General features: G+C 44.9%; 1 protein-coding gene across 1 annotated transcript; it reads right to left on the reverse strand.

Moving 5' to 3' along the window:
* Nucleotides 1-11,415: 11,415 nt before the first annotated feature.
* MC2R (melanocortin 2 receptor) lies at nucleotides 11,416-12,309 on the reverse strand. Its single transcript, XM_032151737.2, has one exon. The coding sequence runs from the start codon at nucleotides 12,307-12,309 to the stop codon at nucleotides 11,416-11,418; it is 894 nt and encodes a 297-aa protein (XP_032007628.1).
* Nucleotides 12,310-12,519: the final 210 nt, after the last annotated feature.

Below are 12,519 nucleotides of genomic sequence, written 5' to 3' on the forward strand. Positions count from 1 at the left end.
AGGCAAGCACCTAGCTGGTTTCTGTGATATAAACAGATATAGACATAGATCTGGAGGTGAGCATGGGGAGAGGCGTGGGAATGAATGTGGGTGCCAATGTGGGCATGGATGCTTACAGGTTTGAGTACAGGAAGAGATTTTTCATACAAATGTATTTATATTATTGATTCTTTTGTCACTTAAGATATTATGAATATTTTTCTGTCATTAAACGTTTAAGAAAGCAGACATTGTAGTCAGTGACTATGTGCAGAGCATCTCTCTTGTGTAGGAAAGACCTTGCTCATGCTGCCTTCCAGGCTTGCACTTGCCTTGTCTGCCAATCTAGACATCGTGATGGTGTTAAAAGATACACTTAGGCATATTGGATTTTATAGAGTTTATCTGAGCAGACATCGATTCGTGAATCACACAGCACTGGGTGGTAAGTGGTTATCGCTCCACTGTGGGGTGGAGAGAGAGAGACAGTGAGAGGTGTTTGTGGAAGCAATGCAAGCAACACAGCTCTGACTAGGTAGTGACAGCCCCTAGTTAGAGGTCAGTTGGTGGTTTCCGATTGCCAAAGTCTCTAGTTTCATTTTACTGCTTACGTTGGGCTTTCGTTTGCTTACAGAGGACCCTAAAACCCTGGGTCTGCCTCAGTCTAATGGTCTTCCAATTAAATTTTTTTTTTTTTTGCAAGTGTGACTGCAAATGTTTTTTGGGTCCACCTGGACCAGAGAATTAATGGATTTTTCTGATTCAGGATTATGTAAAATCAAGAAGATTAAGTTAAAAGAAAACAATCCATTAAAATAGGATGGACTCAATAGAGTCTGTTAATAGTTTTGACATATAGAGGTGACATATATACATAGTAATTAAGAACGTGGACTCTGGTCCGGCACAGTAGCTTCCACCCATAATCCCAGCACTTTGGGAGACCAAAGTGGGAGGATCCCTTGAGGCCAGGAGTTCAAGACCAGCCTTGGCAACATAGTGAAACCCTGTCTCTACAAAAAATTTTTAAAATACAAATTAAAAAAAGAACATAGACTTGCAGCTAGATTGCCTAGCTCCAAATCCTAGGTCTGCCACTTGGCAGTTAAATGACTTAGACAAGTTACTTAACTTCTCTCTGCCTTCATATCCTCATCTCTAAATGGAGGCAGTACCATGTCTAGGGTTGTTAGAATGATCAAATGAGTTTCTATATGACAGGGGCTTAGACTAGTGCCAGCCATGTGGGAAGTACCCTATTAGGCCTGGCGGTCTTCCTTTACAGAATACGGCAAGAGGCAGGAGTAATTAATTATAAATGCAGAATAAATATTTGCACATATATAGATTAGAAATAATGTATAGATATAACTATGGTGGAATTCTGGTGTTACCCACCCACTTCACCTCTCTGAAGTTAAATAACTTATGGCACATCTCCACAAGAGGCTAGTATGCCGCTGTACAAAAGAATGAGAAAATTCTCTATATACTAATGCGGAAAGGTCTCCAAGATATGCTGAGAAATGAAAAAAATAAGGTGAAAAAATGTTGTTTGTGTAAAAAAGGGTATGATAAGAATTATATATATATCTCTACATTTTCTTATATATGCATACACAGCATCTGGAAGGACACACAAGCAACAAATAAATATCATTACCCCTGGGAGGTGGGAAGGTTGGGAAGCTGGTGATGGGAACAGCAGTGAGAGACTCCACAGTGCTTTTTAAAAAATCATGTGATATGTTACTATAAAAAAATAAAATGAAAACCAACAAACTGCACATGACATTTGTCTTGAAAGTAGACTGAATGCTGAGAGTCACACTCTTAAACTCTAGGGCAAAAGCAAGATAGCCAGGATCCCTGGCTGTATTCCTCCTTGTGGGGGAGGGTCTGCAGATGGTGAGCAGGTAGTGACACTTGGGTCTTGGAGATGGAGATTAAGCTTTGAGATTGTTTGCCAACAGGATGAAAACTGTTTTCACCCATAGAGTGTGTTCAATTTGGGCCCTTATTTGAGGATGTCAACACTTACTGAGTGTGCTATTTTTTTCAAAGGCTCTAAAAGGATTAATCCTCAAAGTAAACAAAAGAGGAAGGTTCTATGGTTATCTCCATTTCATGTGTGAGGAAACCGAGGTGCTGAGCCTTTGCCCAACGGTCTCAGGTGGCTGGCAGCCAAACCCTGACAGCCTACTCTGTACTTCTTTCTTCTCCTGAGAAGCAGCGCAGTACAAGACATGCTGGGCCTGTCTCCAAACAAGAGGAGATGCATTTCTCATGCCTAACTCCCTCTCCGCTTCTTAGAAGGTCAAGTGGCCACCAGGATGGAGTCTAGGAGGAAAGAGACTCCATGTTGACTGGCCAAGGGGCCCACAGCCCCAATGGGAGGGAACTTCTCAGCCCACACGTGGTCCAGCCAGACCCCAGGTGTGGGGCTGCAGAAGCTGATGCCAGGGCCCTGCACTAATGAACTGTCAACACTTGGACACTTGTCCACACTATGCTCTCGTGCTGCCTTTTTAACTTGCACTGAAAGAGTAACTGGTCAACAATTTGAAAACAAAGGCCCAGGCCACATCCATGTCTTCTCCTAAGAGAGATGGTTAACTTGAATCTTGAAGAAAGAATATTTGCTCCCAGAATTTCCTCTGTGATGGGAGACAGAGCTAGCCATTTCTTCCCTGCTCGTGGTAACTCTGTGGGGAACCTTGGTGCTTCAGCCCAGGAGCCAACAGACACCAGCGCTGGGCTCAGAATACTCCCCCTGCCCACAAGGATGCCTCTGTGCCAGGGAACTTCCATTGCTACAGAGATTTTTCTGCCTGCAATCCTGTAACTATGTAGAGCATGGTGAGGACCAGCCCTTCTCCCAGCAGAATGCTGGCCATGTGTGGGCAGACCGTCTTCGTCAGGCCTGAGCTGTTGGGCAGTGAGGGTTTGGAGAGCTGTGGCAGGTTCTGCCACTTCTCTACTTGGAAGATCCCCCCAGTAACCCCCATATTGCATCTTCATCCTGTGACCATAATGGTACTTGCCCAGGACTCTTCCACAATAATTGTAAAAAGTGCACTTAATTTATTAAAGTTTTCTTGCTACTTCTGTATCCTAGAGAGACAATGATTCAGTGGCATTTTTCCATGTTTTAGTATTTGGAAGGCAAGATGCTCTGCAGAGAACTCATGCTTAGTGGAGCTGATACTATTGGAAATTGGGCCTCACAGAAAAACCTATGCGAGCTTTGTTTGGGAGAAGAGTCTTAACATAGGAGCAAATTAACTTTCTTCCACCACTAGGGATCACACACACATACTGTATGCTGGCCTGTTTAAAGAAAAGAATCACAAATTGAACTTAAGTAGTCTCTTTGTAAGGTCTTTAAAAAACAGCTTTACTTTTTCACACAGCATACAATTCACCCATTTAAAGTGTACATTCAATGGTTTTTAGTATATTTACAGATATGTGCATCCATTACCACAGTGAATTTTAGAACATTTTTACGCCCTGAAAAAGATATCCTCTGTCCTTTAGCTATCATTGCCTGTTTCTCCATTCCCCAAACTCTAGCCCTGTGCAACTACTAATCTACTTTCTGTCTCTATAGATTTGCTGATTCCGGATATTTCAAGTAAATGGAATTGTATAATACACGGTCTTTTGTGCCTGGATTCTTTGACTTAGCAAAATGTTTTCAAAAGTTCACCCACGTTGTAGAGTGTGTCAGCACTTCTTTCCACAGCCGAATATTATCTCATTGTATGGCTATACTACATTGTGCTTTTCCATTTGTGAGGTGATGGGCATTTGTGAGGCAGGAGAATAGGGTCTGGAGACAGGGAACCTAAGGCCAATTCACGCTGACTTCCTGGAACTGGCTCAAAAGGAAAATCCCACCTCTGCATACCCAAGAGACAAGGGACCATAGGCCATTCTCTCTACAGACCCTTCCCCTCCACTGCCACAATTGGGAAGTACCTCTGATTGGCTGTGGGCTAATCCTTCATTTGCATAAGATGCCAACTCACTTCAGCTTCTAACTGGCCTCGGGCAAATCCTTCATTTACATAGGGTGTAACCAATTGGAGACCTCTGTTACCAAACTCTTTTAGCTTAATAAAAACCCTAAAGAGCATCGCAATCGGGGCTCTTGAGCCGCTTGCTCCAGCCACTCCCACCCTGTGGAGAACACTTTCACTTCAATAAGTCTGGGCTTTTGTTGCTTCATTCTTTCATTGCTTTGTGCATTTTGTTCAATTCTTTGTTCAACACGACAAGAATCTGGACAACTCACCCTCAAGACTATCTATCTGGTAACATTTGGATTGTTTCCTCCTTTTGGCCATTATAAATAATGTTGCTGTAAACATTTATGTACACATTTTTGTGTAGGTGTATGTTTCAATTCTGGAGGGGCACTGTTGGGTCACACAGTGGCTCTATAACCATCTCAGGAACCACCAGACAGTTTTCCAAAGAGACTTCAACATTTTCGATTCCCACCAGCCGTGTATGAGGGTTCTGATTTTCCCACATTCTCCCCAGCATCTGCTATTGTCTGATGTTCTGGTTCTGACCAACCTCGTCAGGGCAAAGTGGACTCTCATGGTGGTTTTGGTTGCATTTCCCTGAGTCTGATGATGCTGAGCATCTTTTCATGTGCTCATTTGTGTATCTTTTTTGGAGCATGCCATTTCAGATGCTTGTCCATTTTTAAATGTGGTTATTTGTCTTTTTCATGTCACCGTTTCTGTGGTATTGCTCCTGCATTCTCTTTTAATAGTCCAGTGACTGTACTTTAATTTCTGGAAATTACATTTGGTACTTTTCTATGATTTCTATCTCTTTATTGATACTCTCTATGTGATGGGATATTGTTTTTATACTTGACTTCTTTAGATTACAATAGCTGTTTTAACATCTTTGTCTGTTAAATCTGACATCTGGTTGCTCTCACACGCAGTCTCTGTTGCAGCTCCCTGACCCCCATGCTGGGGGTCATTCCTGTTTTTTTTAGCATGTCTGATAATGTTTTGCTGGGAACTAGGTGTTTTAGATAATACATGTTTTTGAACTAGATATTTTAAATAATAAATTGTAGCAACTCTGAGTACTGGCCCTATGCCTCTCCCTTTCGGAGGCACATAAATAAACTATTTGTTTAGTGTCTGTCTGAATTTTTTTTTTTTTTTTGAGACAGGGTCTCACTCTGTCACCCAGGCTGGAGTGTAGTGGCTTGACCACAGTTCACTGTAGCCTTAAATTCATAGGCCCAAGTGATCCTCCTGCCTCAGCCTCCTGAGTAGCTGGGACTACAGGCACGTGCCACCACACCCAGCTAATTTAGTTTTTTTGTAAAGATGGGGGGCGGTCTCACTATGCTGCCTACGCTGGTCTCGAACTGCTGGCCTCAAGGGATTCTCCCATCTCTGCCTCCTAAAGTGCTGGGATTACAGATGTGAAGCACTGCACTGTGTCTGGATTATTTTATAGTAGTCTCTTCCTCCATCCCACCCAGGAGTGTTCGGTCTGTAATGTTCTCAGGGGGTGCAGACTTGGGTTTGCCCACTGTCACTCTGGGATGACAGTGGTTTTGACAGGGCTGTCTGACTGTCTCCGTCCCTGGGCACACTCAGCTCTTAAGCACCAGTAACTGCTGACTGATTTCTCTATTGTTCTCAACAATGCCCTGGGGCATAAACTGCTCCAGAAGAGAATCTACTCATATTCTTCTGCTTTGAAGGATTTTTCCCAAGGTCAGTGACTGAGAGTAATTCCGACTCCAGGAAGGCTGGCCCTGTCTCTCCCCTGGGCTCTCTCTCTTAGCCTACCAGGCTGCGAGAAGTTGTCATTCTCCCAGTTACCTTTTGCTACAACTTCCATTGTTCTTCTTAATATATTTATTATTTTAAAACATTTTTCAGTGACTTGGAAACTTCGCTGTTCTTGAGAGTGCTTGGATTTCTCTGCACTCTGTTGAAGATGCAATCAGTTTCTTTGGGACAAAAATTAGGAGATATTTGTTTAATGGGTTGCTTCTCCCTCCAGGCAAAATCTCTGAGCCAGGGCTCTGGTTGTTGAGTAGGGACAATGGTGAATTCTCTCTAGATTACCACCCAGTCTTGGAGCTGAGAGTGCCGGGAGGGAGAAGCAGTGACGGAGAAGGGACAATGGCCTCAGGTGTTCTTGGGTTGCCTGCCCAGGCCTGGAACAAAGCTGAGCAAATGGGCGCTACCCCAGACATGGCCCTTTGTTTGCGTGTGGAGTTTCCCAGTATCCCAGGGCATCAGCATCCCAGGGCATGAGCTCTGGGCCAGAGAGTGACTTGGAGCGGACTACGGACTCTGGCGCTCACTAACTTGAGTTGGGTAAGTTTATTAGTCTCCTTGTTGCATAACACAGTTCCACAAGCTTAGCTGCTTAAAACAACACACATTTATTATCTCAGAGTTTAGTGGGTCATAAAACTGGACATGGCTTCGCTGGATCCTCTGCTGGATCTCAGGATTAAAATCGAGGTGTGGACTGGACTCCATTCTCATTTGAGGCCCAGGATCTGCAGGATTGAGAACTTCGCATTCTTGCCTAGGAAATAGAGATCCCCTTGCAGCTCCCAGAGGTCCCCCTCAGCTCTTAGCGGCCCTGCACATGTCCTAGAGCCCCCTGCAGTTAGTAGAGACCGCTACAGTCCCTAGAGGCCCCTCTGCAGTTGCTAGAGGCCCCCCACCGCCCTGCTGTTCCAAGAAGGGCCCCCTAGAGGCCCTTCTGATAGAGGCAGGAGGCAGAGAAATCCTAGGCAGACAGGGGTGGGTCTCCGGCAAAGTCCCACCTTTGAGCCAAAAAGCCTGAAACCCAGGACCTAAAGTGAGAACTTACATCCCCATTTGGCTGCTCTCTCCTGATTGGTTCTTTCTGAATAATGTCTTTTTACCAATTGAATGTTGTCTTTTCCAAAACTACCTGCCCCATCTCTCATCCTTTGCCACTGCAGACTCAGTAGGTAGAGAGAGAGAAGCTTGACTGGAGAGAGGTGACTTGACTTCAGAGGGACTGCTGGACTTCAGGGGAAGATTACCTGCCTGTCCCATCCCTTCTCCAGCTTCCCTGTCTACTGAGAGCCATTTCCATCGCTTAATAGAACTCTCTGCCTTTACTGTCCTTCACGTGTCTGGGCAACCCCATTCTTCTTGGATGCCAGCCAAGAGATCGGGACCCACCGAGTGTGGGTACCCAAAGAAAGGCTGTCACACTGGTCCTTTGCCCTCACTGGCAGAGGGCAGCCGCCCCACACAGTGAGGCAAGGGGCCCACTGAACTGATAACACACCGCTGTCCACGGACAGTGGAGCTAAGAGAGCAATATAACATGCCCTCAGGGGATTTGGGGATCACAGGCACCCTCACCTGGGCACTACCACAGGGCCTGCATGGAGCTTGCTCCCGCTGGCACCCAAAGCAGCTGGCTGGATCCTGCATTCACTTAATCACGGGCTCCCTTCCACAAGGGGTCGAGTGCTGTGGGCCGAGTAAATGTGGAACCCCCATTGCAAGTTCAACAAAGTGGTTGAGAAAAATCCTGCATCACTTCTGTAGCACCTAGAGGTCTCCTGCAGTCCCTAGAGGCCCCCAGCAGTCCCTAGAGGCCCCCAGCAGTTCCTAGAGGCCCCAGCAATTCCTAGAGGCCCCAGCAGTCCCTAGAAGCCCCCAGAAGTTCCTAGAGGCCCCAGCAGTTCCTAGAGGCCCCAGTAGTTCCTAGAGGGCCCCAGCAGTTCTTTGCCACGTGGGGTTTCCCAGCATATTCACTTATTTCATCAAGTCAGAAAGCAGAGGCTCTCTAACAAGTCTGCTAGCAAGATGATGTTTTTTTTTTCTTTTAGTGAGAGGGTCTCTGTGTAGTCTAGAGGCACATGCCACCATACCCAGCTAACTTATTTTTTATTTTTTGTAGAGATGAGGTCTCCCTATGTCGTCCAGTCTGGTCTTGAACTCCTAGGCTCAAGCAATCCTCCCACCTTGGCCTCCCAAAGCACTGGGATTACAAGTGTGAGCTCCCGTGCCTGGCCAAGACAGGGTTTTAAATAATGGACTGTAATCATGAGAGCAACCTCCCATCACATTTGCCACATTCCATGGGTTAGAAGCAAGTCACAGTCCTATCCACACTTCAGGGAGACCACCTTAGAGTCTGCCTGGCACAGAAGTTACTATCTCTGAACTTCAGCTTTTTCACCTAAAAACATGAGGCCAATAATACACCTGCCCTTAGGGTAATCGTGAGGATTAATGCATGTAGAGCTCTTTGAACAATACCTGGTTTGTAGCAACTGCTCCGTAATAGATAGGTACCATTATTATTGCTGTTATTATTTGTATTATTATTACTAGATATCTTGCTGCAGCCACAAAAGCATCAGCAACTCTGACCACGTTTCAGAATTCATTGACTGGTTTGCTCGTGCTTCTCAGGGGCTCCTAACCCATGCTCTTCTCACCATAGCTCAACACATGTGTGGCTGCAGGGGCAGCTGCGGTGTTTGCTGAACTTCTCTTGTCTGTCCATGACCTGATGGGAAAATGAGGAGAGGAAGGGGAAGCATCCTTCCTTTTTTATTAGACAGGGCTCAGAATTACTATCAGCTTGAGTACACATCCTGAACATTTTCAGTTATCTGGTCCAAGGCTAGGTCATCGATAAAGCTGAACACTCACAGTATCCACACAGCAGTTTAAAAATTGGGTAATTTGATAAAAGAATTAAGTCCTCATGGGAAAGGTCTGAACCTTGTTGATCTTCCTTACACAAATATGTGCAGTTTGGTGGTGCTTTCATTTGGAATTCTATATGAAGTTAGAGGTAGAAAAACCTTAGTTTTCTCAATAACTATGAGCCCTGAAGCTTCTGTTCTGATTGGAATATAGCAGAAAACCTAGAATGAAAATGTCTAGAATTGCAAGTTCTCTGAATTAGCACTCAGACTTCATTTTTGTTTCATACATCATTAGACTAGCCATTTTCATTTTGTTTCTTAGATTAAATGCAACAAATCAAAGGCAGTGAGAGGTCAAGTTTCTCGGTGATTTTCCTTCTGACAACAGTCACATGCACATCAGAGAGCTTGAGAGTGATTAGGAGACAGCAAAGCAGTTGACAAAGGCAGAATTTTATAGGAAGAGCAGTTTGGGACTATTTATTATAGAGGTTAAGTGGCATTGCTTACCTGTGTGGTATCACAGAGCATTGCAGCATCAAAATAAGGTTATCTTTTATTCACAATAGGCACTTTAATCACATAAAATATGTTATACATTACTTTTTCAATGGTAGAAATAACACTTTTAAAAATTAGTTCTAGGATTGTGCTTTAGATTTCATGGAAAATTAACTTATATATATCTCATATATTAATTACTACAAGTCAGTATTAGAGTAACATAGTCCATTTGGCGGGGGAAGGATCAAATAGGGAAGGATTTCTACAGAACAGAGGACAAGAAGGTGCACCTTTCACCTCCATCTGTGGCACAGGCCATGCAAAAGCACGCCTGCCACTGTCCTCACTTGACTCCAGCTGCCTCCTTTGCTTCTGAAGTTCCTGTCCCTGCCACATCTAATATTAAACCAATCACCAAATGGTCGGTCCTGTGTGTGGCTGTCTTCTCCCCTCAGCAGCTCTGGGAAACTTTCCTGAGGGCAAAGCATTGCCCATTCTGGAAGATACCGTCCATCCTGCAGATCCCGAGCCTGGTGGCCTTTGAAGCCCCACTGCTCTCCTCTGTCCCTTTCACCTTTCACCCCATTCAAGTCACCCTCCAACTTAGTGGGGACTTACAATCAGAATGTGCTTCTCCTTTAAGCTAATTTTTAGCTATTAAAAATGAATGAACTTGCAAATTATGTTTCTTTTCTTCCTACTGGGTTTGCCACTCTTCCATTGCTGGCATCTTGGCTGATGGGAGGGTGACATTTCCCAGTGACTGGGTCTGCTTTCACACTCATCTGCAGAAGGAGGTGGTGTTTGCCTCCCTCAGGTCTTTGGCTTGGGGCTCTAATAACAGCACCATTGCTTGAAGTCTTGTTTTGGTTTTGGTTTTCCCCACAGTCCAAAAGCATGGGGAAAATACACACACACACACACACACACACACACTCTCTCTCTCTCTCTCTCTCTCTATTTCTTAAAATACATATTGGGGCTCTTTTCTTGTACTTCTACATTTTAACAAACACACATAGTTTGGTTATAGCTTCTTCAAATAGTGACAATTTTCTTTTCTTTTCTTTTTTTTTGAGATGGAGGAGTCTCGCTCTGTCACCCAGGCTGGGGTGCAGTGGCGCAATCTCAGCTTACTGCAAGCTCCACCTCCCGGGTTCACGCCATTCTCCTGCCTCAGCCTCTCCGAGTAGCTGGGACTACAGGCGCCTGCCACCACGCCTGGCTAATTTTTTGCATTTTTTTAGCAGAGACAGGGTTTCACTGTGGTCTCGATCTCCTGACCTCGTGATCCGCCCGCCTCGGCCTCCCAAAGTGCTGGGATTACAAGCGTGAGCCACCGCGCCTGGCCCCAAATAGTGACAATTTTCATCCGGCCTTTATGTATTCCTACGTGGGAACTAAATGGATTAAATTTTCATTTCTTCCTTTGAAATGTATGATCATAAAGCATGAGGAAATGTAACAGGAATGGGTTTTAAGGCCAGTGGGATACTGAGTGAGCAAAGAAGACTAACAGAGAAGGTCCATTTATTATTGGAAACTCGAAGCTGGTTATTTGACATTTATAGTTTATACTCAGCCTACTTTCTGAAACAGAGGTGGCTTCAATACATCAGGCTAACAGGGAGAAAGAAGAAGGCGGAGATTCCACATGGCTGTGGGAGACAGACAAATTCAGCTGCAGCAATGCATTCCTTCCGATTTATTATTGGCTTACAAAGACCCTACAGCTTCTGCCTGGAGTCTCATGCCCAGGTACTTAACTTCTGGAAATTGGCTGTAATGGCCTCCACCTGGAAAGGCCACCCCAGAACTGGCTTGTTAGATGTCCACAGGAAAGCAAGCCTTTGCCTTAGTCCAAAGCCCTTGAGTTTTTATTGCTGTTTTTATTAGATTGGTGCAAAAGTAATTGCAATTTTTGGTCATTGAAAGTAATGGCAAAAACCTTAATTACTTTTGTACCAACCTAATACTTTGTATTCTATCCTTCTTTTAGTACGTTATTTTATCTCTCCAGTCACAAAGTTAAGAAGTTGCCCCTACGATAAGACTGTTCACATAGAACCTAGCTATTAGAAACACTAGCTGGTGGGATCATCCTTGCATCCATGAGGGAAGGAAGGCCAGTCAGGAGCACTGGCATTGTTGGAATGTTACATTATTCTGGCACTTGGCAACATTATTCCCATGGATTCTAAAACCAGGGATCAGTCATTCTACCAGTACCTGCTGCAGAAGATCATCTTTTTGAATGCGTCCCTGAGCTCTGGGCTCCGGAAGGCATATATGAAGGGGTCAATGACGGCATTGCACATGATCAACATGCCATTCACCTGGAAGAGAGACATGTAGCAGGCGCAGTAGGGGTTACTTGGGCAGAATGTCATTAAGAGGACATGAAGGACAAAGGGGCCCCAGCAGAAGATGAAGACCCCGAGCAGGATGGTCAGTGTGATGGCCCCTTTCATGTTGGCTCTGGGGAGGGTGGAGATCTTCCTGGTGTGGGATCGAGCCAGCAGGAACATGTGCACATAGAGGCACAGGATGAAGACCAGCATCAGTGGGAACAGCGACGTGAAGGTGATCACTGTGGGCACATGATGGGAGAAGATCACCATGGCGATGCCAGTCCCCGTGCAGAACGTCCAGATGACCGCAAGCACCACCACAGTGCGGCGCATGGTTACGATGCTGTGGTACCGCAGTGCGTGGAAGATGGTGATGTAGCGGTCAGCGGCAATCACAGACAGGCTGAAGATGGAGCCAAGCAGGGAGAGGACAAACAGGGAGTCAACGATGTCATCGGCTGTGGTTTCGAAACTGCCACGTGGCTTGAGATAGCCCACGTTTCTCAATATGATCAGGATATTTTCCAAGATCTTATATAGGCTGCCCAGCATATCAGATATGGCCAAGCTACAGATGAAAAAGTACATGGGTGTCTGGAGATTCTTATTCTTGAACACAGCCAGCAGGACGATCAGATTCTCCAAAACTCCAACAATGGAAATTGTGAAAAATATCTCCTCCGGCAAAACCACACGAGGACAGTCGGAATTATTTCTTGCTGTGTCGTTGATGTTTTCATACGAGTTGATACTGTGCTTCATTTCTCCTGCTTGTGGTTAAGGCAGGGATGTTACTTGGACTTGACTTCATGGAAAACTTGATTGATTCTTCAGGATCTTTTCTTCCTTGCAGCACTTGCTGGAGATCTAAGTTAAAATCTCCTAATCACCTAAAAGAGAGTATACAGAAATATTAGTTGCAAAGTACACTAGAAAATAAAAACCAGCCACACTCACTTAAGTAAACTCTAT

The sequence above is a fragment of the Hylobates moloch genome, unplaced genomic scaffold (assembly GCF_009828535.3).
Source record: "Hylobates moloch isolate HMO894 unplaced genomic scaffold, HMol_V3 SCAFFOLD_5, whole genome shotgun sequence".
Classification (NCBI taxonomy): Eukaryota; Metazoa; Chordata; class Mammalia; order Primates; family Hylobatidae; genus Hylobates; species Hylobates moloch.